Raw genomic sequence first — 23,116 nt, 5'->3', positions numbered from 1 at the left:
AAAACTCACTGCGAACATTCCAGTGGTATCAGATTTCAGGGAGGGCACACCTTTTACTCACATTAAACAGAAACAGGGAAACCTTTCTTAAGACTAGGGGACAGTTAAAGACTGGACACAGGATTGGATAAAACTTATCAGTGACTTAATAAACAGGATTAGAATTCTAATTATACTTCTAATATGGTTACTAAAACAGATAACATTTAAAAGGCTCTGAGATTGCTTTTTAAAACGCTGGAATCCAAAACTGTGAGGAGAAAGCAGGCCTGCAATTTTATTTCAGGATTCATTACTTGTTTTTCCTACCACTGTCCCTGGCTCATAGACGACATCTTTAATTTCTTTGTCTAAAGGTCTTCCAGTAGATACCTGAATTCTCCTCTCAAGGCAGAGTGACTTGAATGGCTGTACCAGCAAGGCCTGAGGACAGCAGAAGAGCATCTGCAAATTAAAATGAACCCTCCCCTCTCCTCAGCTGTCCTTTTAGACAGCCTTCCTTAACCTCCCAGCTGGACTGGCCACCTCCTCCCTGCACTGGGGCACACTGTCCTCATCACACTCGACTCCCATCTCACTATATTATAACTGTATTAGGTACTGGTGTGTTTCTTCCTCCAGACTGTGAGTAGAGATTAGTACTCCATAAGGAAAATACAGTGGCTTAATTAAATATAAAAAATTATCCGGTTATTAAATTATTAGAAACTTGATGCATTTACCAGTCACTGATAGGTTATGACTCTCCAAAGAAAGATTAGAGTACTCTGTCATCATTTCTTCCTGGACAGGTAGACTTGTAAAAGGTGCAGCTGTAAGAAAAAGAACACGTGACTACGTATTATTATCACGGTTAAATGAGTGCCTAAAAGCTACTTCACACAACAGCTAAAATGCTGTACTGTATACTATTAATGAAAAATAATGTTTTCAGGAAACTCTCATTCACTAGGTCTTCTATGTTCCACAGACATTCAGAAATACACTGAGCTACTAAATGTACCAACATTTCCCATCTTTCTATATTATTTTTTTACTGAAAAATCCCTGCTGCTTTACATCAAGCGGCTTAAAAACAAACCTTTTCTCATCCTATGATTTGTAATTTCTTTATAAAATGTAAATGATGACATTGAGGAATTAGACAAAGAGCACCGGGGTGGGGGTGGAGGCCTAGAAAGGCAGAGAGAAGGTAAGAGGACAAAGAGGGACAGAGAGACCATAATAAAGGACATTAAAAAAGGAAGAAGAGAGAGCGTGCCAGCTGCTAGAGGACAGGGAACACACAGTGGGTCCACAGGAGAGGCTGCGCTGCTCTTTGCTTTCCAGCTACGGTCACAGTCCAGTCTGCCCTCTACCAAACCGACTTCAGTCTTGCTCTATCACTCATCTCTTCTTTCGAAAACTTTCATCAAAAAAGCAAGGTTTCTGTTTCCGTCTGTTGCATTCCCCTCAAAGATTGCTTAAAAAAAAAAAAAAAAAAAACAGCTATTCTCTCCTTGTCTTTAGGACACAGACATTACCTCCCAGGAAGACTACCCCAACTCTATCAAACAAGGCAGAGAAGGAAAAAGGCTCATTACTGTAAACTTGACCGTATTCTGAAAATTTTTCATTTACTTTAAATTAAACTTGGGCCTGTTTTATACCACATTTTTTTAAATTCTCTGCTTAAAAAGTTATTCCATTTGCAAGATTAGATTTCTAGTTGTTTCTTTTTCTAACATGTATGAAAAATGTTACCAAAGCAAGTTATCCCTTTTGTTGCTTCAGCTTACACACCGCCTTTACAATATTGCCTAATTTTTTTAAAAAGTACTTTGCAGAACCTAACTCTCCAATATACCACGTTACAAAAATTTGGTCACTTCTAATACAGTCTTGGAAGGTAGGATGCAGTTTCTCATAAAATCATCCTTTAACAAATAACATACCTAAATCACACTGCTCTCCAGGGCTTCCCTGGTGGCTCAGCTGGTAAAGAACCCGCCTGCAATGACCGGGAAGATCCCCTGGAGAAGGGAGCAGCTACCCACTCCAGTATTGTGCCCTAGAGGATTCCATGGACTGTATAGCATATGTACGCTTTATATTTATGTTGGGCTTCCCCAGTGGCTCAGATGGTAAAGAATCCACCTGCAATGCAGGAGACCTGGGTTCTATCCCTGGGTTGGGAAGATCCCCTGGAGGAGGACACAGAATTCACTCCAGTATTCTTGCCTGGAGAATCCCCAAAGACAGAGGAGCCTAACTCTCCAATAAGCCATGGTCTGAAGATTTGATCACTTCTAATACAATCTTAGAAGGTGGAATGCAGTTTCTCATATCCTTTAACAAATAACATACCTAAATCACACTGCTCTCTGACAGTGATTATTTAGGAAAATATGCCCTGAGTTTCTCACTAGGCTGTCAAGAATACAAACTTCTCCTTCATCCACACTTAATATTCATTCATTCATATTCTCTGTCACTCTCTCTCTCAAACACACAGACATTGCCAAAAAGTTTATCAACATGAAAGTTCCTTTTTTTGTTGTTATTGGGCATAGCTCACTTAGAGGTTGCATTAAAGAGAAAGTATCTCAAGGAGATCAAGACAGATGCTCCACTCTGTCCTCTCTTCTGTGAAGCCTGCAGACACAAGCTTGGATATTTGTACTTCCTTTGCTCAGGAGGCCTTTCCACTTGGCCTAGCCTACTGTAGAGTGGAATACCATCATGAAGGTCTTCATCACACTCTATCCCTAAAATAAGCTCATAACCTTTTGAGATGGTCTGACATTTACTATCATTATTATTATCCACACTATCAACAACAATATGAGTGACATAAGCTGGAAGAAACACCGTCATTCTCATTTCACTTAAATAAGTGAACATATAGAGCATACATGCAGGATGTCAATATGCAATATAAAGCTACATGGATCATAATGATATTGACTGAGGCCTACCATTTGTGACAGAAGGTCATTAAAATTTCAGAGTAGCAACCATTCATAATGTTGAGCATAGCTGCCCTGTGTGCTGTATACAAGCTTGCGTGTGATCTACAGAATATGAAGCATGATCTACATCTCTGAATGAGTCTGGTGGTGGAAGAGAGCTGGAGATAACACACCAGGGAGATGAGGCCGGGTTATCTTCACATTTTGCATCATCAGGACGTGGATGGATGGGTCCACCCGGGGCCTACATTAGAGCAAGAAGAAAAAAAGAGGTCTAGGCTTGGCTTGGGCAAAAATCTGAATTTACAAAAGTTGAAGGAATAAGAGAAAAAAGAAAAAGCAAGCTTAAAGAGTAGGGGAACTGGGATAATTCCAGTTATTCTAGCTGTTGTGACTACTTCCAATTGCCAGCTCCTATATTAAAAATACAACCAGACATCCATAAACCAGCCATCACCTGTATCCTAACTTCATATTGCCTTTAAAGCACTCATGATCAGGCTCCAGATTCCACTGAAGTCCCAAGTGCAAAGGGCATATCTAACTGTTGTGAATTTTGTCTTGGGAAGAGTCTTCAATACAAGAGCAGGGCAGTTTGCACAAGGTGTCAGAATAGCAAAGTGAGAAGTTCTTTGCTTAGCCAAGATATGTTTTAATCAAACAAGTGAGAATGTAAACCGTACTGCTTTCAGTAGGACGGCAGGAGGCTAACTCAGCCAATGATGGTGTTCGAGGGAAATTGGCAGGAGAGTCAGGCAGATGTGGTTTGAATACTTCCCTGAAAGGGGCAGGCTGAGTCGCAAAAGAGAAGTACACAAAACAGAGAGGCAGAAATTTGTATCCTGATCCAAATACTGCCACCAACGTGTTCCTTGGGGCTTCGTTTCATAGAGGAAAGAAAGGAAGATCAGAAAAGCTGCATAATACTAATGGCAGAACATCACTCAGAGATCAGAACACATGTTACTCAAGTTGCCATGCTCACTGATTTCTTAGTCATTGCTGGAGGGGTTCCACTCGGTATTCTTTTACAGGTAGTGGCCAAAATGCCAACATAAGAGAGTAGCTAGCTTCTAGTAGTTGTGCCAGAGATGAAAACATTTTCTTTCTCTCCTCAAGGAACTGGGTTTCCCAGGCAGCACAATGGTAAAGGGTCCACCGGCCAATGCAGAAGGTGCAAAAAACGAGGGTTCGATCCCTGGGTGGGGAAGATCCCCTGGAGAAGGAAATGGCAATCCACTCCAGTATTCTTGCCTGGAGAATTCCATGGACAGAGGAGACTTGAGGGCTACATTCCGGGGGTAACAAAGAGTCACACATGACTGAGTGACTGAGCATGCACACCGCACTTGGCAAATGGAGCATGAAGCTGTTGTGTCAAAAAATTGAGTAACATGTAATTTTCACCTGTTATTATTGTTTCATGGAAAATCGCAAAATGGTCTCTACTTAGATATCTTCAACATGTTACCTTTTAAAATAGGCATTGCTGGAAGGGTTCATAATTTACACTATTAATATTTTTAAATGAAATAAGTATGCCATGCTTTCTACCTAATATTAATGAAACATTCTCACATATTTAAATGGGGCCCTACTCAACTGAAGTAAATTCAGGGGAAAAAAAAAAAGACATCAGTTCAGTTCAATTGCACAGTTGTGTCCGATTCTGTGACACCATGGACTGCAGCAAGCCAGGCCTCCCTGTCATCACCAACTCCCGGAGTTTACCCAAACTCATGTCCATTGAGTTGGTGATGCCATCCAGTCATCTCAACCTCTGTCATCCCCTTCTCCTCCCACCTTCAATCTTTCCCAGCAGCAGGGTCTTTTCCAATGAGTCAGCTCTTTGCACTAGATGGCCAGAGTATTGGAGTTTCAGCTTCAACACCAGTCCTTCCAATGAACACCCAGGACTAATCTCCTTTAGGATGGACTGGGTGGATCTCCTTGCAGTCCAAGGGACTCTCAAGAGTCTTCTCCAATACCACAGTTCAAAAAATTCTTCAGCGCTCACCTTTCTTTATAGTCAACTCTCACATCCATATATGACCACTGGAAAAACCATAGCCTTGACTAGACAGACCTTTGTTTACAAAGTAATGTCTCTGCTTTTTAATATGCTGTCTAGGTTGGTCATACCTTTTCTTCCAAGGAGTAAACATCTTTTAATTTCATGGCTGCAGTCACCATCTGCAGTGATTTTGGAAACCAAGAAAATAAAAGTCTTTCACTGTTTCCACTGTTTCCCCATCTATTTGCCATGAAGTGATGAGACCAGATGCCATAATCTTAGTTTTCTTAATGTTGAGCTTTAAGCCAACATTTTCACTCTCCTCTTCCACTTTCATCAAGAGGCTCTTTAGTTCTTCTTCACTTTCTGTCATAAGGGTGGTGTCATCTGCATATCTGAAGTTATTGATATTTCTCCGGTCAATCCTGATTCCAGCTTGTGATAAGTAACACTAGAAAACTGCACTGGGTTTCAAGATTTGCTTTTACTTAAGTCAGAAAATAAGTTCAACTATATCTCTGTTTAAGAATAAGCATTTTCTATAACCCCTCCTGAAAAATCTCTTAAATTTTATAACCTCAAAAGGATCTGAAATCCATTTAGGAAAAAAGTGTAAGAAAAAGCTATTAGTAGGATAAACACCATTCCTTGTCTTCCTCTCTCTTATCCATATAATGTATTGATTGCTGTGCTGTGCTCTGCTTAGTCGTGCAGTCTTGTCTGACTCTTCGTGACTCCATGGACTGTAGCCCACCAGGCTCTTCTGTCCACGGGGATTCTCCAGGCAAGAACACTGGAGTGGATTGTCATGCCCTCTCCAAGGGAACTTCCCAATCCAGGGATGGAACCCAGGTCTCCCGCATTGCAGATTCTTTACTGTCTGAGTCACCAGGGAAACCTGTATTGATTGCTATCAACTGTAAAATTAACATTTTAAGAAGTCTTAATTTTAGCATTCTGATATATAGCATTATGGACTTCCCAGGTGGTGCTAGTGGTGAAGAACCTGCCTGCCAATGCAGATGGATGTAACAGACGTGGGTTCGATCCCTGGGTTGGGAAGATCCCCTGGAGGAGGGCATGGCATCTCTAGTACTCTAGTACTAGAGTACTCTAGTACTCTTGCCTGGAGAATCCCATGGACAGAGGAGCATGGCAGGCTACAGTCCATAGGGTGGCAAAGAGTCAGACAAGACTAAAGCAACTTAGCATACATATAGCATTATAAATGAGCAACCCAGTTACAGAAACAAAATAACCTAGGAATAGATAATGTATACTATTTATGAAACAAAGGTTTGGAACTCAGAATATATTTCCCCATGGAAGGAATACTATATATAACCATGAGATCCCAGGCCAAATTCTAAAAGCCATTTAAGTCATGATAAAGCTGAACTACAGCATTAAAACATCTAATTACCAATACTGCTTGTAAGCAATGCATTTAGAGTTCTACCTCTGGGTTCTAGAAATATAGTATTTCTATATTTCTATCCTCTATCTACAGCTGCATTACAAAAAAGAAGGGGAATAAGGTTACCTTGATTCCTACAGACCCCAGAGAGAGTGTGTCAAGACGTTTGGTAAGAAAATAAATTTCTGATGTGAACATTTATAAGTCAGACTTTCTAAGTCATGGACAGATAATAATCTATATAGGGAATGCATATTTTTTTTACATAGTATGGGAACTATTAGACAAGAAGGTCATTTTTAGATTCACTTTTAAAAAATTAAGAAAACAATTTAAAAGCTTAACGACAAAAGCAACGTATACCTTTACACAGCCTTATAAACCTACTTTTAAAACTTGGTCACACAGAAATGCAAATTGAACTTCTCTTTAAACATGATGTTTGCAATACAATATATTTTGAAGGGCAGTGTGGAAACCCATATTTTAAACTTCCTTTACATGGGTCATCAAGATATTTTAACAGTGAACTTATGCCAAATAAAACTAGCATTTCTGCTCTTTCTAGAGACTTGAGTTTTTAGATGTTTCACTGACTAGGTTATTCTTTGGAGACTGAGATATTGTTCGATGGTTTTCAACTAGGGGTGATTCTGCACCCCCACCATCACCATGCCCAGGGAATACTTAGCAATGTCTGGAGACATTCGAGTTGTAACAGTTTGTAGGGTACTACTTGTATCTAGTAGGTTTTATTAGTTTCATAGGGTTGCTATACCAAATTACCACAAATACGGTGCCATAAAACAACAGAAGTGCAGGGCCTTGTTCCTTCTAAAGGTGCTCAGTAAGGATTCTTCCTTGACTCTCCTAGCTTCTGGGGTGGGTGGGTCAGGGGGTGGGTGAGAGGGTAAAAGAGAGAGAGAAAGAGAGAGAGAGAGAAAGTATGTGCGTGTTCAGTCACTACGTCGTGTCCAACTCTTTGCAACCTCAAAGGTTTTACAGTGTAAAACCCAATTAGCAGAGATGTTAGCTGAGGACACATGGTCATAGATGGCAGTAATGACCTGGTGACCATCCACAGAAAGAAAGGCCTTAACTTCCACCCACGTTTTCTTTCTTGTATTGTCTTGTATATATTTATATATCTTCACAATTTTTCCCTCTTTTCATTTCTCCCTTTATTTATATAGGGTATGGTGGTTTAGTCACTAAGTTGTATCCTGCTTTTTGCCACCCCATGGACAGTAGCTCACCAGGCTCCTCTGCCCATGGGATTTCCAGGCAAGAATACTGGAGTAGGTTGCCATTTCCTTCTCCAGGGAATCATCCCAAACCAGGGATTACACCCTCCTGCGTTTCCTGCAAGGACAGGCAGATTCTCTACCACTGAGCAACCTGGGGAGCCCCTGGCAGCGTTCTTGGGATGCCCTGCCTTGTAGCTGCATCACTCCAGTCTCTGGCTCCATCTTTATTTGGCCATCTTTCCTCTGTGTGTCTGTGTCTCTTCATCCAAATCTCCCTTTCCCTTCTTTCATAAAAACGAGTCACTGGGTTAAGGGTCCACCCTAATCTAATATGACCTCATTTTACCATGATTACATCTACAAAGACTCTATTCTCAAGTTCACTTTCACAGGTACCAATGGTCAAGGCTTGAACACTTGGGATGGGGACTCAACACACCCACTCACAGGTAGAGACCAGTGATACTGCCAAGCATTCAGAAGGACGCCCCCACCTCCACCCCTGCACCGCCCCAGCGGAGAATTTTCCAGCCCCAAAGGTCAATACGGCCAAGGTTGAGAAACCCTGATTTCAAAACAGGTACATCTTCAACCCTGATTTCTCAACGCAGTATTTAAAAATCTTCATATGGCCCTGTGGCTCTGAGTTCCTATTTTACAGGTTTAGGTGCAGCTCTTTTAAAGTGTGAACTTTTCTTGCACCCTTCCTGGCTGGGCCCTATTTTGAGAACTTGTTACAAAGAGGCACCAAGTGCTGCATGTGGTTTTAAAATACAAACCAAGAAACCAGTTACAGTCATTAGCTAGCTCCAGGCTCTTGGCTACCTCACAGAAGCACTCTAAGCTTCAAGATCAATCAGATGAGACATTCAAATTCCTTTTCAGGATCTCAGAAATGTAATTATGAGGCTGTCATAAAAAATATTCTATTTTGAGAGCAGGGATACATTAGTAATGATAAAACCACAATAACTTTACAGATAACAGAAAAATATTATTTCCAAGTAAAAGAGACACACCATTTTTAAACATAATATCTATTATTTCTACACTAGAATATATTGAGATGTGCCTGAATAGTGACGTTTTATTGGGAGTAGAGAGTTTATTTTTAGTAAAATACAGTGAGGTTTTTTTTCTTCTATGTCAATGTGTGTGTCCAAAGTTGTTTATTTCTAAGGTTCACCTAATATTGTGAAATATGTGAGGCCAGCTATACAAAAGTAACTTGAAACGATTACAGTCCAGGACAAACAGTCTCAACACTTATAATCTGTCTCTGTTTGAGGACAAATACTCCTTTGATAAACAGTACCTAGTTATATAAACCAATGACTGTTTCTCAACTATACTTGTGGTGTATCAGTCAACTCAAGAGTTCTCAGAGGTAACTTTTTTTTTTTTTTTTTTTTGCTTCTTTTCAAGTCATCTTAAACTAACAGAAAAGTTTTAAGTTCAGAATAAAGAACGTTTCCCCCACTGGAGAATAAGTTGCTGACCTAAAGACCCACTTGACCTTGGAAAAAATACAGTATATTTCCTAAAAAGGACACACCTGGCAACACCCCAATACTGCTGTGAAAATCAGAAAATTAGCATTTCATGCCCTCTGATCTCATCCCACACTTTATCGGAGTTTCAACAATAGTCTTTATAATGTACTTTTTATTCAAAGGTTTCAGCTCAGAATCACATGAGCTGCCTTGAGCCACCATGTCCCTCTATTCTCTCCACTCTCACAGCTTTGGTCTCTCCTGACATTTAAGACCTTGATGCTTATGGAAGTTCCAGGATAGTTACGTTGTAATACAATTAGATTCACAGCAGACATCTTTGGCAGGAATATCACAGAGGAGACATTGCCTTCCTCTCACGGTATCCTATCAGATGACACACAATTTTTATTTTTTTCCTTAGTGATTTACACTTTGATCATTTGACTCAAGTGACGTCAGCCGGGATTCTCCACTTTATTCTTTTCCTTTTCTCATTAATACTTTGTGGCAAGTTACTTCCCAAAACTTTGTGGGAAGTTACTTTGAAACTGAAGAAGGAAATGACAACCCACTCCAGTATTCTTACCTAGAGAATTCCATGGACAGAGAAGCCTGGCAGGCTACAGCCCATAGGGTCACAAAGAGTCGGACATGACTGCACAATTATCACTCTCTCACCCACTTTGAAACTATATAATTTGTGCCTCATCAAACTCAATTGACTCAATTAGTTAAGTGTGTACTCATGAATACCTATATAAATCAATGGACATTTTTCAGTAGCTAGGGATACTAGTCCATCAGTATCATTATTTACTTTGATGCTCTGTTTATCAAGTAGGAGCCCCTTCCCTCTGGCTTCTGTATCCTTTTCACATTACTTACCATTCTTTGAACATTTCATTGCTTTCTGGCACATAAGGGTCCAAGCTTATCATATCCTCTCCCCACTCCAGTCCTAAAATCAGCCATTTCTATATAACGTTCTAGTAATTATTAGGAAGAAATGTATTTAGAATCAAGATTTGGGTACTAAGTATGCTCATCACTATGCGAAAATCGTTGCTCCATTTCAGTGGACAGAGCTAAGAAATCATTGTGTATATTCATATACACAGATGCATAACATATTTATATACACCTATATGTAATGAGAATAATATATATACAGTTGGCCATGAACAATGAGGATTCAAACTTTAAGGATCCAAGTCTACACATATTTTTTCAGTAGGAAATAATACATTACTATGTAGTCCATGGTTGATTCAATCCTTGGATGCAAAGGAACCACACTGATACAGAAGGCTGACTATAAATTATACACAGATTAAGCTGTGTTGTAGAGTGGTCACCTGTAAATATATATGACATATATATACATTATATGGGCTTCCCAGGTGGTGTTAGCGGTAAAGAACCTGCCTGCCAAAGCAGGAGCTGCAGGTTCAGTCCTTGGGTTGGGAAGATCCCACAGAGAAGGGCATGGCAATCCAATCCAGTATTCTTGCCTGGAGAATCCCAGAGACAGAGGAGCCTGGCGGGCTACAGTCCATAGGGTCACAAAGGGTTGGACACAACTGAAGCGACTTAGCATGCACGCATGCATATGCATTATACATATATTTATACATACACATTCATATGGATGCAACCATTTATATAGATATAGAGAGAGACATAAGAGATACAGATAGATATTTAAAGTAACAACTTCACACTAATGCTGCCAGTTGCAATCTAACACCGCAAGATTCATTTTAGTCTTCCCTGTTTATTTCCTTCTCTAGAGGAAAACCTGGGTTCTATTATCCTTGCCAACTTTACTTAGATTAATCTAATCTCCCTCTGCTGCTGCCACTCATAGCTCCAAGAAGTGTCTTCCTCACCCACTCAGGCTCCAGTGGCCTGCCCGGTCTGCTCCTGCATACTTGACCTCCATCCCATGATCAGGATCAGACCCCCATGTCATGGCTGGTTAGAAGCCGTTGCTTGTAAGGCCTGAGGTCTGGTGCCACCTTTCTGCACGAACAGCCACCTCCTGTGCCTAGGGTCTAACACTTCACACAGGGCTGCTCTTCTACGTGGAGGCCATCCTGAATGGCTCAGCTTCTCATGCCCTGACCTGAAACCTCAGGTTCTCTTCACCAAGGGGGATGATTCCTGCCTTTCCCCACCTAATGGCTATTAGACCCACTTCCCAGAAGGGAGGGAAGAAGGTGGGGACAAAAGACCAGGAAGAGGAAGAGCCAGTTGAACAATGTGTATATAATGTAATCGTAAATGTAACAATTTAGGCTCAAAATTTTGATCCATCAGATACAAACCTATTAAAGACAGGTTTATAGCCAATCTGTTCCTTTAAAGTTTAAATGCTATGAAAAGTAAAAACAGCTAAGGTTTTCTTCCTAGATACAGACTAGCAATGTCAGACATATGTAGGTGCTTGAATAATATGTATTGCAATGAATATTTATTACTGGGCAGTTGCTCTGCATATCTCTTGAAAAGGGAGCATTGATCAAGGAAGCATGTAAGCAACAGCATCTAGAGATTAAAAACGATCATTTCAAATGACTCCCCTGCAAACATTTTTCAGTAGATAAGCATGGCTTATTCCTTCAATTTGTTCCCCCCAAAGAGTAATAGTGGCATTTAAATATTCCCACTTATGTAATATTTCTCCTTCGATAAAGCTATTTTACATTTATTTAATTAAGATACAGCCTAAAGGAGTTGAGTCCTTATGCCAAACTTTATTCTAGGACTCAGCCTGAGTCATCATGCCCTTCAGTCCAAATACAGTATTGCCATCTACACACTCTGCTCTCTGTCAGTGATTCCAAACTTTCATACACATACACACCCACTTCAGAGAGACAAGTGAGTATTGTGTGTAAGAGAACAGTATTTGGGGTCGGACTGAACAATGCTAAACTTCCTGCTCTACTGCTTAACTAATTATGTGTACTTGGGCAACCATTTAGCTCCTTAAATTCCAACTTCCTCATCTGAAAGTCAGAGATAATAAAAACTAACCCACAGAGCTATAAATTACATAGTGCAATGCCTGGCATGCAGTTGTTACATAGTAAATATGTAACAACTGCATTTTGATATGATAAAAAACATTTATGATACAAAAAATACGATAACGATTTTTATTATTTAAATATGGCCCCCAATCTTAGACTTATAGAACATCTCTTTTCAAGTAGTTCAAAAGCACCTAGGTTAAGAAAAAAAAAGGCAGTAAACTTCACAATGGTCTTCAGCAAAGAGGAAGCTGAATCTTATCAAGTTCGACACAGAATCTATAAAGTGAGATGAGGCTGCCCCACAATTTTTAATTCTCCCCTGAAATGAAACGCTAACCTCATGTTTTTGATATGTCACATTCTTCCATAATTTTAGCTTGAGTGGCAGTTAAAAGTTCAGGATTTACACTACATATATACACAGACATTTGACAAAACATACGTGGCGTACATCATTCTATTTAAGACTTATTTGTTAATTTATTTCACCTTCATTTGTTTCCTACTTTTTTTTTCTCTTTAGAAGTCTACTCTAAGCGTCAATTTAAACCTGACTCCCTGATATCAGTGGAATACCTATCTAACCGTGCACTCTCTAGGTCGTATCATCTTAAAGCAGTGGTTTTCAACCTACTTAGGATCATATGATAAAACTCACATGGGAGCTTTTAAACCTCCGCACATCTAGACTGAATCCCAGGACAATTGAATCAGAATTTTTAAGGCGGGATCCACCATATCAGTATTTTTAATGCTCACTAGTAAATAGAACATACAGTCAGGTTGAAAACCAAGTTCTAGGACACATCTAAGATGCACTGGTCCTCAGAAGGGCAATACTCTCAGGTGAATGACAGGTGAATGGGCGATAGCCCCAGGGTGAAAAAAAAATGTCCTTGACCATTCTTTATAAGTGATATGAATGAGAAAGTGGGGCAAGGAAATTTGGAAACTGAGGCAACCCAAAATATTTTGTCTAAGTAGTTAACAGCTAGGCCTGTTAAAGTACATTTATTTAAAAATGAATAATCTTATTATTTGATTATCTTTCCATTTTTAAATACGCAAGTCTACATGCAATAAGCTCATAAAAATAAATGCCTATGAAACGTTCAAAACCTTGTGTAGAGGAAGATCCTGACTTGAGTTACTGATGGGCAATATTTGCCAAGCTAGAGGTGATTAGCACGAAATAAATACTCTGAAATTTATAACACAGAAACTTGCATTAGAAAGTACGTGAGATGGAATACTTTCATCATAAAAATTATAAACAGGTGAAGCTACAATGGCAAATCTGGTGTTGCTTTGCACCAAAAATCCCTCTTTCAAAGTGTCTTACACAACCAAAAAAAACAAAAACAAAAATAAACGAAAAACCTACAGTCTTTGTTTTAAAAGACCAAGGTGTAAAAGAAGATACACACTCGCATTATCCTCCGGTCGTGGGGCTTTGTTTGGTTAGTTGGTTGGTTGGTTGTGTTGTGTTGTTATTTAAACTCAGCTCTAAAAACCATCCTCAAAGCCAACCCGCCTGCTAGGAAGGAGGAGGTGATATTTAAGGCTCACTATCGCGACTGAGCACACACGCATCGATTCAAGTGAAGGGAGGTGGCCTGGGAAAACGTGTCTTTTAGAAATCCTGCCACTTTAGACAGGCCGAGTCTCTGTCTTGCTCCCACCCGCAACCTCCCGCCCTCTCCTAGAAACACACAAACACTGCCCTACTACCCACGTCCCCGTCTCGCGGGGCGGCCCCGTCTCCCGGCAGGTTTCGATAACCCACGCGTGGCCAATAGGCGCAGGCGGCCGTCGCCCCCACCCGCGGCCGCCAGCATCCCGGGACTTCTGCCTCCCGATCCCCGCGCGCTCTCCGCCCGCTCCTTGGCCCTGCAACCATCACACCTGTGGAGAGGCCGTCCTCCAAGCTCCGGCGCACCGCGGCGAGGAAGCACAGGAGGAGCAGCGGCAGGGACGGCGCCCGAGGCCCCCGCAGACCCTGGAGGGCGCGCATGACGCCAACAGGTCAGCCGCGGTCCTCGTACACCCACCGCCTTCGGTGCCCCGGGTCGCCGCGCACACTCGCCCGCAGCCCGGCGCCCGCTGCCAGGCCCGGGTATGGACACTCGAGAAAAGGCGGAGTGGGAGGGGCCGGCCGCCCTGCCCTCCTACGCCGAGACACTCGCACCGCGCCCGCAGCCGACCCAGAACACCGCCCGGCTCTCCATCAATTATGCAGCGCGCTGCCGCCTGCAGGCGCGCCCGGATGTGCGGTGGTCACACCCGCGCCGCCGCCTCCCCCGCCTCCGTCCTCTCCGCCCCGGCAGGTCAGGGAGGGAGATTGCTAAAGACGCTGGCAGGCGACGCCTAGCCTATCTCCTGGGGGAGAGAGTGAAACCCTTAATATCTATAGATTCATCAGCGCACTGTATGTGCAGAGGTGCGCACACCTCTGCAGCTCACATGAACCAAGGTTCACTTATTTACTTTAGTGGGACTGAGGATGGAGAACACTCTTCCTCCCGGCCATCCTGGGTTATTAAGGAGGCTTATGTATGCGCTAGTGGAAGGCAGTGTCCCTCCGCCCTGCATCTGGGCTAATCAGTCTTTACTCTGCCCACCAATCGTACACAGCCTCGGCTCTGGTCTCTGAAGGCTTAACAGGTTCGCTCTAGATTAAGCTTTCAGAGTCTCAGGGTGTCCCAGTGTATGTTTTCCTTTCGTTTGCTTAGCCTAGCAGTTTCTGAGAAGCCACCTAGAGCTCCAGAAACAAAACTATCGAAAGTAGACACCTGTGTAAAATGCACAAGCCTGCTGACCTTTGTCAAACTCCGACACTAATGTTATCCCTTGCTTACTGTAGCTTGGAATTTTTCAGTGCTCCCAATGAAATAGAACAACTACAAGCTACTGCTTTGCCTGAGGAGGAGGGTGAAGGCTATGGATCATTGGGGGGAAAAAAATGGACTGGGGATAAGGCTAAAAATTATTAAATATATAAAGAGTAATTTTCACATTAAAGAGCAGTAAGATGTGATAATTCTCCAAGATGTTATAATACGTTAAAAAATACGTTTTAAAGTATTTTTCATGAAGTTTGTTCCCTCTCCCTTTGTCTTTCCAATGTCAAGTTTGATAGTCATGAATTGAAAATTTATCAGTGTCAAAAACAAAAACAGAAAGAAAATGTTGGATCCACATTTTGAAAATTGGAGCGCTAAACAAGAGCTATGCTCTCCTCCTACATGAATGACTAATTTTTAATTGGTATGTATTGTAAAAATATTCCTCTGTTTCCAGTTTATTACATAGACAAAACTTTGAGGGAAAAGGTAGGTTATCTAAATTTAAAGACAGAGAATACGAGTAATACAATTTGTTAAGCAGTATTAAATATCTACCAAGTACCAGGCACAGTGTTCGGTGCAAGTCCCGTATGCATATTAGGCTAGAGAGCTATTTATCTGCGATCTACAAATCTAAGGAAGCCCTCTTCTCAGTCAGGAAATTATGGCTATAATGATTAAACCTTCCTGAAGGAAACCTTTTGCGAGACCCTGAAGGACTAAACACTTTTCACCACTACCCTCTTAGGACCTTGAGCAGACTTGCTAAACCCAAACTGCCAGATCAGTTTGCTAAATCACACCCTTGTCTTGCTGCCCTGCCTTCTGTCTCGGGATTATCTACAAATGTTTCCCTAGGCCATTGGAGAGTTCTAACAGTAAACACTTCTCAAAATAAAATGTTCTCTGACCTACCTTCCCCAATTAACCCTATTGTCTCCTTAAGCTCAAATTCACCTTTTTTTGAGATAAGCTGACGACATTTAAAGAAAAATTATCTTCCCAGGCAAATCAATGTGTCTATGACCAGGAAAAAGTAACTTGCCACGTTAAAGCTAATTTCCACTTGTTAGAGCAAAATAAATTGATAAAGAAATATAATTCTTGTTTTGATAAGTATTTTGAAAGTTTTCCCCATTACTCCTGTCTTATATTTATATACTTAATATTTTTTAGCCGTATTCCCATTCCATTTTTTCAAATGATCCATATCCTTTAAAACCAGTTTATATACTCCTTCCATACACAGCTTTTTCTGATCTTTCTGGTCCAAACTAACCTTTCCCTCCATGGTGAATTAAATAAGGCCACACCTGCTTTGACATGGTCCTTATCACGAGGTATGCTGAGTGTCCTGCACTTCCTCTCCTCGGGCTAAGTGGTCTCTGTGACTCCTGTTGACATACTGAATGTTGCTCAAGTGACACTGTGTGAGTTTCCGGATCTAGACCACAGGAGCCTCCATTTCCTTCCTCCCTTCTCTTACAAGACAGCTGTCAGGCCAGAATTGTGACAACCTTGACATCACCATGCTGTGAGAAGCCCAAACTACATGGAGGACCGGAAGGATGAGATGCCATTTAGAAAGGGGGTGTGAGGGTCAGTAAGGTACTAGATTTTTGCAGGACCCTTCTTGGAACCTAGAACAAGACTCAGTGAGTGCCACATGATGCTCCTTGAAGCAGAATAATTGCTCTGTTGATCCCTGCCTGAATACCTGTCCCACACAATTGTGAGATACAAGATACACTATTGCTTCAAGCCACTAAATCAAGGGTAGCTTATTCTCCACAATAAATTATCCAAACTCTTTCCTCTAAACTCATGCTGTCCCTGGGGTTAATTTGATAATTAATAATTTACATCCTTGTCTGTGGCCTTCATTGTTGCATTCAATCTCCATTTAAATATTTGTTGTTATTCAGTTGTTAAGTCATGTCCGACTCTTTGCCACCCCATGGACTGCAGTACACCAGGCTTCCCTGTCCTTCACTATCTCCCAGAGCTCACTCAAACTCATGTCCATTGAATTGATGAAGCTATGCAACCATCTCATCCTCTGCCACCCCCTTCTTCTCCTGTATTCGATCTTTCCCAGCATCAGGATCTTTTCTAATGAGTCAGCTCATCGTATCAGGTAGCCAAAGTATTGGAGCTTCAGTTTCAGCATCAGTCCTTCCAATGAATATTCAGGGTTAATTTCTTTAGGATTGACTGGTTTGATCTCCTTGAAGTCCAAGGGACCCTCGAGAGTCTTCTCCAGCACCACAATTCAGAGATGTCAATTCTTCAGTGCACACCCTTCCTTATGGTCCAACTCTCACATCCATACATGACAAACAGGAAAAACCATAGCTTTGATTATACAGACCTCTGTTGGAAAAGTAATGTCTACGCTTTTTAATTTGCTATCTAGGTTTGTCATAACTTTTCTTCCAAGGAGCCAGCATCTGTTAATTTCGTGGCTGCAGTCACCATCCACAGTGATTTAGAAGCACCAGAAAATAAAATCTGCTACTTTTTCTATTTTTCCCCATCTATTTGCATGAAGTGATGGGATCAGATACCATGAGCTTAGTTTTCTGAATGTTGTGTTTTAAGCCAGCTTTTTCACTCTCCTCTTTCACCTTCATCAGGAGGCTCTTTAGTTTCTCTTCGCTTTCTGCCATTAGGATGTATCACTTGCATATCTAAGATTGTTAATATTTCTCCCAGAAATCTTGATTCCAGGTTGGCTGTCATCCAGCCCAGCATGTTGCATGATGTTCTCTGCATATAAGTTAAATAAGCAGGGTGACAATATACAGCCTTGATGTACACCTTTCCCAATTTTGAATCAGTTCCATGTCTGGTTCTAACTGTTGCTTCTTGACCTGCATACATGTTTCTCGGGAGACGGGTAAGGTGGTCTAGTATTTCCGTCTCTTTAAGAATTTTCCACAGTTCATTATGATTCACACAGTCAAAGGCTTTAATGTAGTCAATGAAACAGAAGTCGATTTTTTTTTCTGGAATTCTCTTGCTTTTTCAATGATCCAGTGAAAGTTGGAAATTTAATCTCTGGTACGTTTGCTGCTGCTGCTGCTGCTGCTAAGTCGCTTCAGTTGTGTCCTACTCTGTGCGACCCCATAGACGGCAGCCCACCAGGCTCCCCCATCCCTGGGATTCTCCAGGCAAGAACACTGGAGTGGGTAGCCATTTCCTTCTCCAATCATGAAAGTGAAAAGTGAAAGTGAAGTCGCTCAGTCATGTCCGACTCTTAGCAACCCCATGGACTGCAGCCCACCAGGCTCCTCCGTCCATGGGATTTTCCAGGCAAGAGTGCTGGAGTGGGGTGCCATCGCCTTCTCCCTGGTATGTCTACCTTTTCTAAATATTGTGCATCTGGAGTTTCTTGGTTTACATACTGTTGAAGGCTAACTTTAAGGATTTTAAGCATAATCTTGCTAGCATGTGAAATGAGCATTCTTTAGCATTGCTCTTCTTTGGGACTGGAATGAAAACTGACCTTTTCCAGTCATTTGGCCACTGCTAAGTTTTCCAAATTTGCTGGCATATTGAGTGCAGCCCTGTAACAGCATCATGTTTTAGGATTTTAAATAAATCTGTGGAATTCCATTACCTCCACTGGGTTCATTTGTAGTGATGCTTTCTAAGGCCCACTTGAATTCAGACTTCAGGATGTCTGGCTCTAAGTGAATGAATACAACATCATGGTTATTTGGTTCTTTAAGAACTTTTTTGTACAGTTCTTCTGTGTATTCTTCCCATCTCTTCTTAATATCTTCTGCTTCTGTTAGGTCTGTAACGTTTCTGTACTTTATTGCCCCCATCTTTGCATGAAATGTTCCCTTGGTATCTCCAGTTTTCTTGAAGAGATCTCTAGTCTTTCCCATTCTGTTGTTTTCTTCTATTTCATTGCATTGTTCACTGAGGAAGTCTTCCTCATTTCTCCTTGCTATTCTTTGGAATTCTGTATTCAACTGGGTATAGCTTTCCCTTTCCTCTTTGCCTTTTGCTTCTTTTCTTTCTTCAACTATTTGTAAGGCCTCCTCAGACAACCATTTTGCCTTCTTGCATTTCTTTTTTGGGGGGGGATTGTTTTGGTCACTGCCTCCTGTACAATGCTATGAACCTCTGTCCATAATTCTTCAGGCAGTCTGTCTACCAGATCTGAATCCTTGAATCTATTTGTCACTCCACTGTATAATCATAATGGATTTGATTTAGGTCATGCCTGAATGGCTAGTGGTTTTCCCTACGTTGTCTAGTTTATGTCTGAATTTTGCAATAAGGAGCTCATAGTCTGTGCCACAGTCAGCCTTAGGTCTAGTTTTTTCTGACTCTATACAGCTTTTCCATCTTTGGCTGCAAATAATATAGTCAGTCCGATTTTAGTGTCAACCATCTGGTGATGTCCATGTGTAGAGTCACCTCTTGTGTTGTGGGAAGTGGGTGTTTGCAATGACCAGTGTGTTCTCTTAGCAAAACTCTGGTAACCTTGCCCTGGTTCATTTTGCACTGCAAGGCCAAGCTTGCCTGTTAGTCCAGGTATCTCCTGACTTCCTACTTTTGCATTCCAGTCCCTTATGATGAAAAGGACTTTTTTGTTTGTTTGTTTTTGGTGTTATTTCTAGAAGGTCTTATAGAACCCTCCAGCTTTGGCATTAGAGGTTGGGGCATAGACTTGGATTACTGTGATATTGAATGGTTTGACTTGGAAATTAACCAAGATAATTCTGTCATTTTTGAGACTGTACACAAGTACTTCATGTCAAACTCTTTTGTTGACTTATCCCATTTCTTCTAAGGGATTCTTGCCCACAGTAGTAGCTATAATAGTCATCTAAATTAAATTCACCCGTTCCCATCCATTTTAGTTCACGGATTCCTGAAATGTCAATGTTCATTCTTGCCATCTCCTGCTTGACCACGTCCATTGTACCGTGATTCATGGACCTAAAATACCAGGTTCCTATGCAGTGGTGTTCCTTACAGCATTGGACGTTACTTTCACCACCAGACACATCCATGACTGGGTATCATTTCCTCTTTGGCCCAGACTCTTCATTTCTTCTGGAGCTGCTTATCTGCTTTTTCCCAGTAACATATTGGACACCTACTGATCTGGAGAAGTTCATCTTCCAATGTCATATATTTTTGCCTTTCATACTGCTCATGGGATTTTCAAGGCAAGAACACTAAAGTTGTTTGCCATTCCCTTCTCCAGTGGACCACGTTTAATTGTTATGTGATTATATCTTCTTTTCCAGCTACATTACAACTCTTTTCAGTACCTGAAAGTAGTTCTTTTTATGTCCTGCCATGTCTTAAAAAAATAATACTTTTAGTATACTCTGTTTTTTACTTGTTAAAGGCTCACTATAGGGAAAATATATTGTTTTCTATATTTTCCCTTTTTTTGTAGTAAAATAATGCTATAAAATCTTTAGGGTTTTTTTTTCCCCCTTAAGCCATCATTGAGTGGAAATGGTGTGACAAAATCCTCAGTTCACTCACTCAGTAGTGTCTGATGTTTTGCAACCCCATGGACTGCACCATGCCAGGCTTCCCTATCCATCACCATCTCCCGGAGTTACTCAAACTCATGTCCATAGATCCATGATGCCATCCAACCATCTCATCCTCTGTCATTGCTTTTTCTTCCCACCTTCAATCTTTGCCAGCATCAGGGTCTTTTCCAGTGAGTCAGTTCTTCACATCAGGTGGCAAAAGTATTGGAGTTTCAGCTTCAGCAACAGTCTTTCCAATGAATATTCAGGACTGATTTCCTTTAGGATGGACTGGTTTGATCTCCTTGCATTCCAAGGAACTCTCAAGAGTCTTCTCCAACACCACAGTTCAAAAGCATCAGTTATTCGGCTCTCAGCTTTCTTTATAGTCCAACTCTCACATCCATACATGACTACTGGAAAAACCATAGCTTTGATAAAATGGACCTTTGTTAACAAAGTAATGTCTCTGCTTGTTAATATGCTGTCTAGGTTCATCATAACTTTTCTTCCAAGGAGCAAGCATCTTTTAATTTCATGGTTGCAGTCACCATCTGCAATGATGGAGCCCAAGAACATAAAGTCTCTCAATGTTTCCATTGTTTCCCCATCTATTTGCCATGAAGTGATGGAACTGGATGCCATGATCTTAGTTTTCTAAATGCTGAGTTTTAAGCCAACTTTTTGACTCTCCTCTTTCACTTTCGTCAAAAGACTCTTTAGTTCTTCTTCACTTTCTGCCATAAAGATGATGCCATCTGCATATCTGACGTTATTGCTATTTCTTCCAGCAATCTTGATTCCAGCTTCTGCTTCATCCAGTCCAGCATTTCTCATGATGTACTCTGCGTATAAGTTAAATAAGCAAGGTGACAATATATAGCTTTGACCGTTCGCCTTTCCTGATTTGGAACTAGTCTGTTATTCCATATCTGCTTCTAACCGTTGCTTCCTGACCTTCATATAGGTTTCTCAAGAGGCAGGTCAGGTGATCTGGTTTTCCCATCTCTTTCAGAATTTTCCACAATTTGTTGTGATACACACAGTCAAAGACTTTGGCATAGTCAATAAAGCAGAAGTAGATGTTTTTCTGGAACTCTCTTGCTTTTTTGATGATCCAGCAGATGTTGGCAATTTGATCTCTGGTTCCTCTGCCTTTTCTAAATCCAGCTTGAACATCTGTATCTTCATGATTCACGTACAGTTGAAGCCTAGCTTGGAGAACTTTGAGCATTACTTTACTAGCATGTGAGATTACTGCAGTGTGTGGTAGTTTGAGCATTCTTTGGCATTGCCTTTCTTTGGGATTGGAATAAAAACAGACCTTTTCCAGTCCTGTGGCTGCTGCTGACTTTTCCAAATTTGCTGGCATATTGAGTGCAGCACTTTCACAGCATCATCTTTTAGGATTTGAAATAGATCCTAGGAAACTGCAAAAATGAAAATGGAAATATAGCATGGCTTAGTTTCTTATGAAAATAATATTTAATTTTAAGATTGTATTGGAGAAAAGCGTTATATCAGACATTAGTGTGTAAAGCGCTAAAAGTAAAGATGGAAATTTGCTACTTCCCATTAATAGAAAACAAACAAAAATACAAATACAAGTCATGAGACACTGTTGGCAAAATTCTGCAGTAGCCCCCAAGATTCTAGACCCATAGTCATGTGGGTAACCCTGGAATATTGACAGGTTTGTGAATATGATGTGGTAGTCGCTATTTTGATAAGGTTACATTTGATAACACTCTACTTTGGCAGGCTGGACAGAGACATTCCTAGTGAGGCAGATGCCCTTATGCTTTTGTGGAAAAACAAACAGCCACAGTGTGAACTAACTGCCCATCAATCCTCTGGAAATTGAGCATGTCAGTCCCACAACCCTGAGGAGTTCAATTCTGCGAACAGCTGGTGTACTTGGAAGAAGCCACAAGCCTCAGATGAGATCACAGCCCAGGTCAACACTTTGCAGCCTGGTGAGACCCTCAGCAGAGGGTGCAATTAACCATGCCTGTCTCTTCTGACCCTCATGGAAATTGTGAGATTGTAAATTTGTGTTAAATCATGAAGTTAGTGGTAACAAACTAATATAGGGCAGCCCATCAGTGATTCTAGTTATATTGGGGTTTTCTTAATTAAAAAAATATTCTATACTTGAACAAGGTCAAGAGTGGATATGGAAGGAAAAGGAAGCCACTTTAGTCATCTCTGGATATTAAGAAGAATTGGATGAAAATGTTCCAGAGCTACTTAGAAAGTTATACCAACTCTAAATTGAGACCTATGACCTTCTAACAATCATTTGCTCTCCTTCTCTGGGAGGAAGAAAAAGGAGACAAAGCATATATATATATATATACATACATACATATACTCGTGTCTGTATTGACATGTGTATTATAGAGAGAGACGTGTATATATATATATATATATATATATATATATATACAGACACACAAACACACAGATATATATATTTAATAAATGCTAAACTATTTAAACAATGTATGGAGATCTTTTGATCTCAAGGATGGAAGCCCTCTACTATACCCCAGGAGATAAATCATAATTGGTCTAAAACCATGAGTAAAAAT

The 23,116-nt window shown here is 40.9% G+C and overlaps 1 protein-coding gene across 8 annotated transcripts in view; it reads right to left on the bottom strand.

The window, feature by feature from the left end:
- The window catches only part of EMB (embigin), a 60,204-nt gene extending 45,609 nt beyond the window's left edge, over nt 1-14,595 (bottom strand). For 2 of the 8 annotated variants that reach the window (XM_069556389.1, XM_069556390.1), the window contains exons 1-2: nt 14,069-14,515; nt 723-812 (exon numbers count right to left, since the gene is read on the bottom strand). In XM_069556389.1, coding sequence (XP_069412490.1) covers nt 723-812; nt 14,069-14,177 — 199 coding nt within the window. In that variant the 5' untranslated portion in view covers nt 14,178-14,515. Of the gene's footprint in view, nt 1-722; nt 813-2,957; nt 3,196-14,068 lie in introns of all 8 variants that reach the window. The other 6 variants (XM_069556395.1, XM_069556394.1, XM_069556393.1 and 3 more) reach the window with 6 other exon arrangements.
- Nucleotides 14,596-23,116: the final 8,521 nt, after the last annotated feature.

Source organism: Ovis canadensis, chromosome 16, assembly GCF_042477335.2.
Source record: "Ovis canadensis isolate MfBH-ARS-UI-01 breed Bighorn chromosome 16, ARS-UI_OviCan_v2, whole genome shotgun sequence".
NCBI lineage: Eukaryota > Metazoa > Chordata > Mammalia > Artiodactyla > Bovidae > Ovis > Ovis canadensis.
Note: the sequence above shows the minus strand (reverse complement) of the source record. Positions and strands in the feature narration are given on the sequence as shown.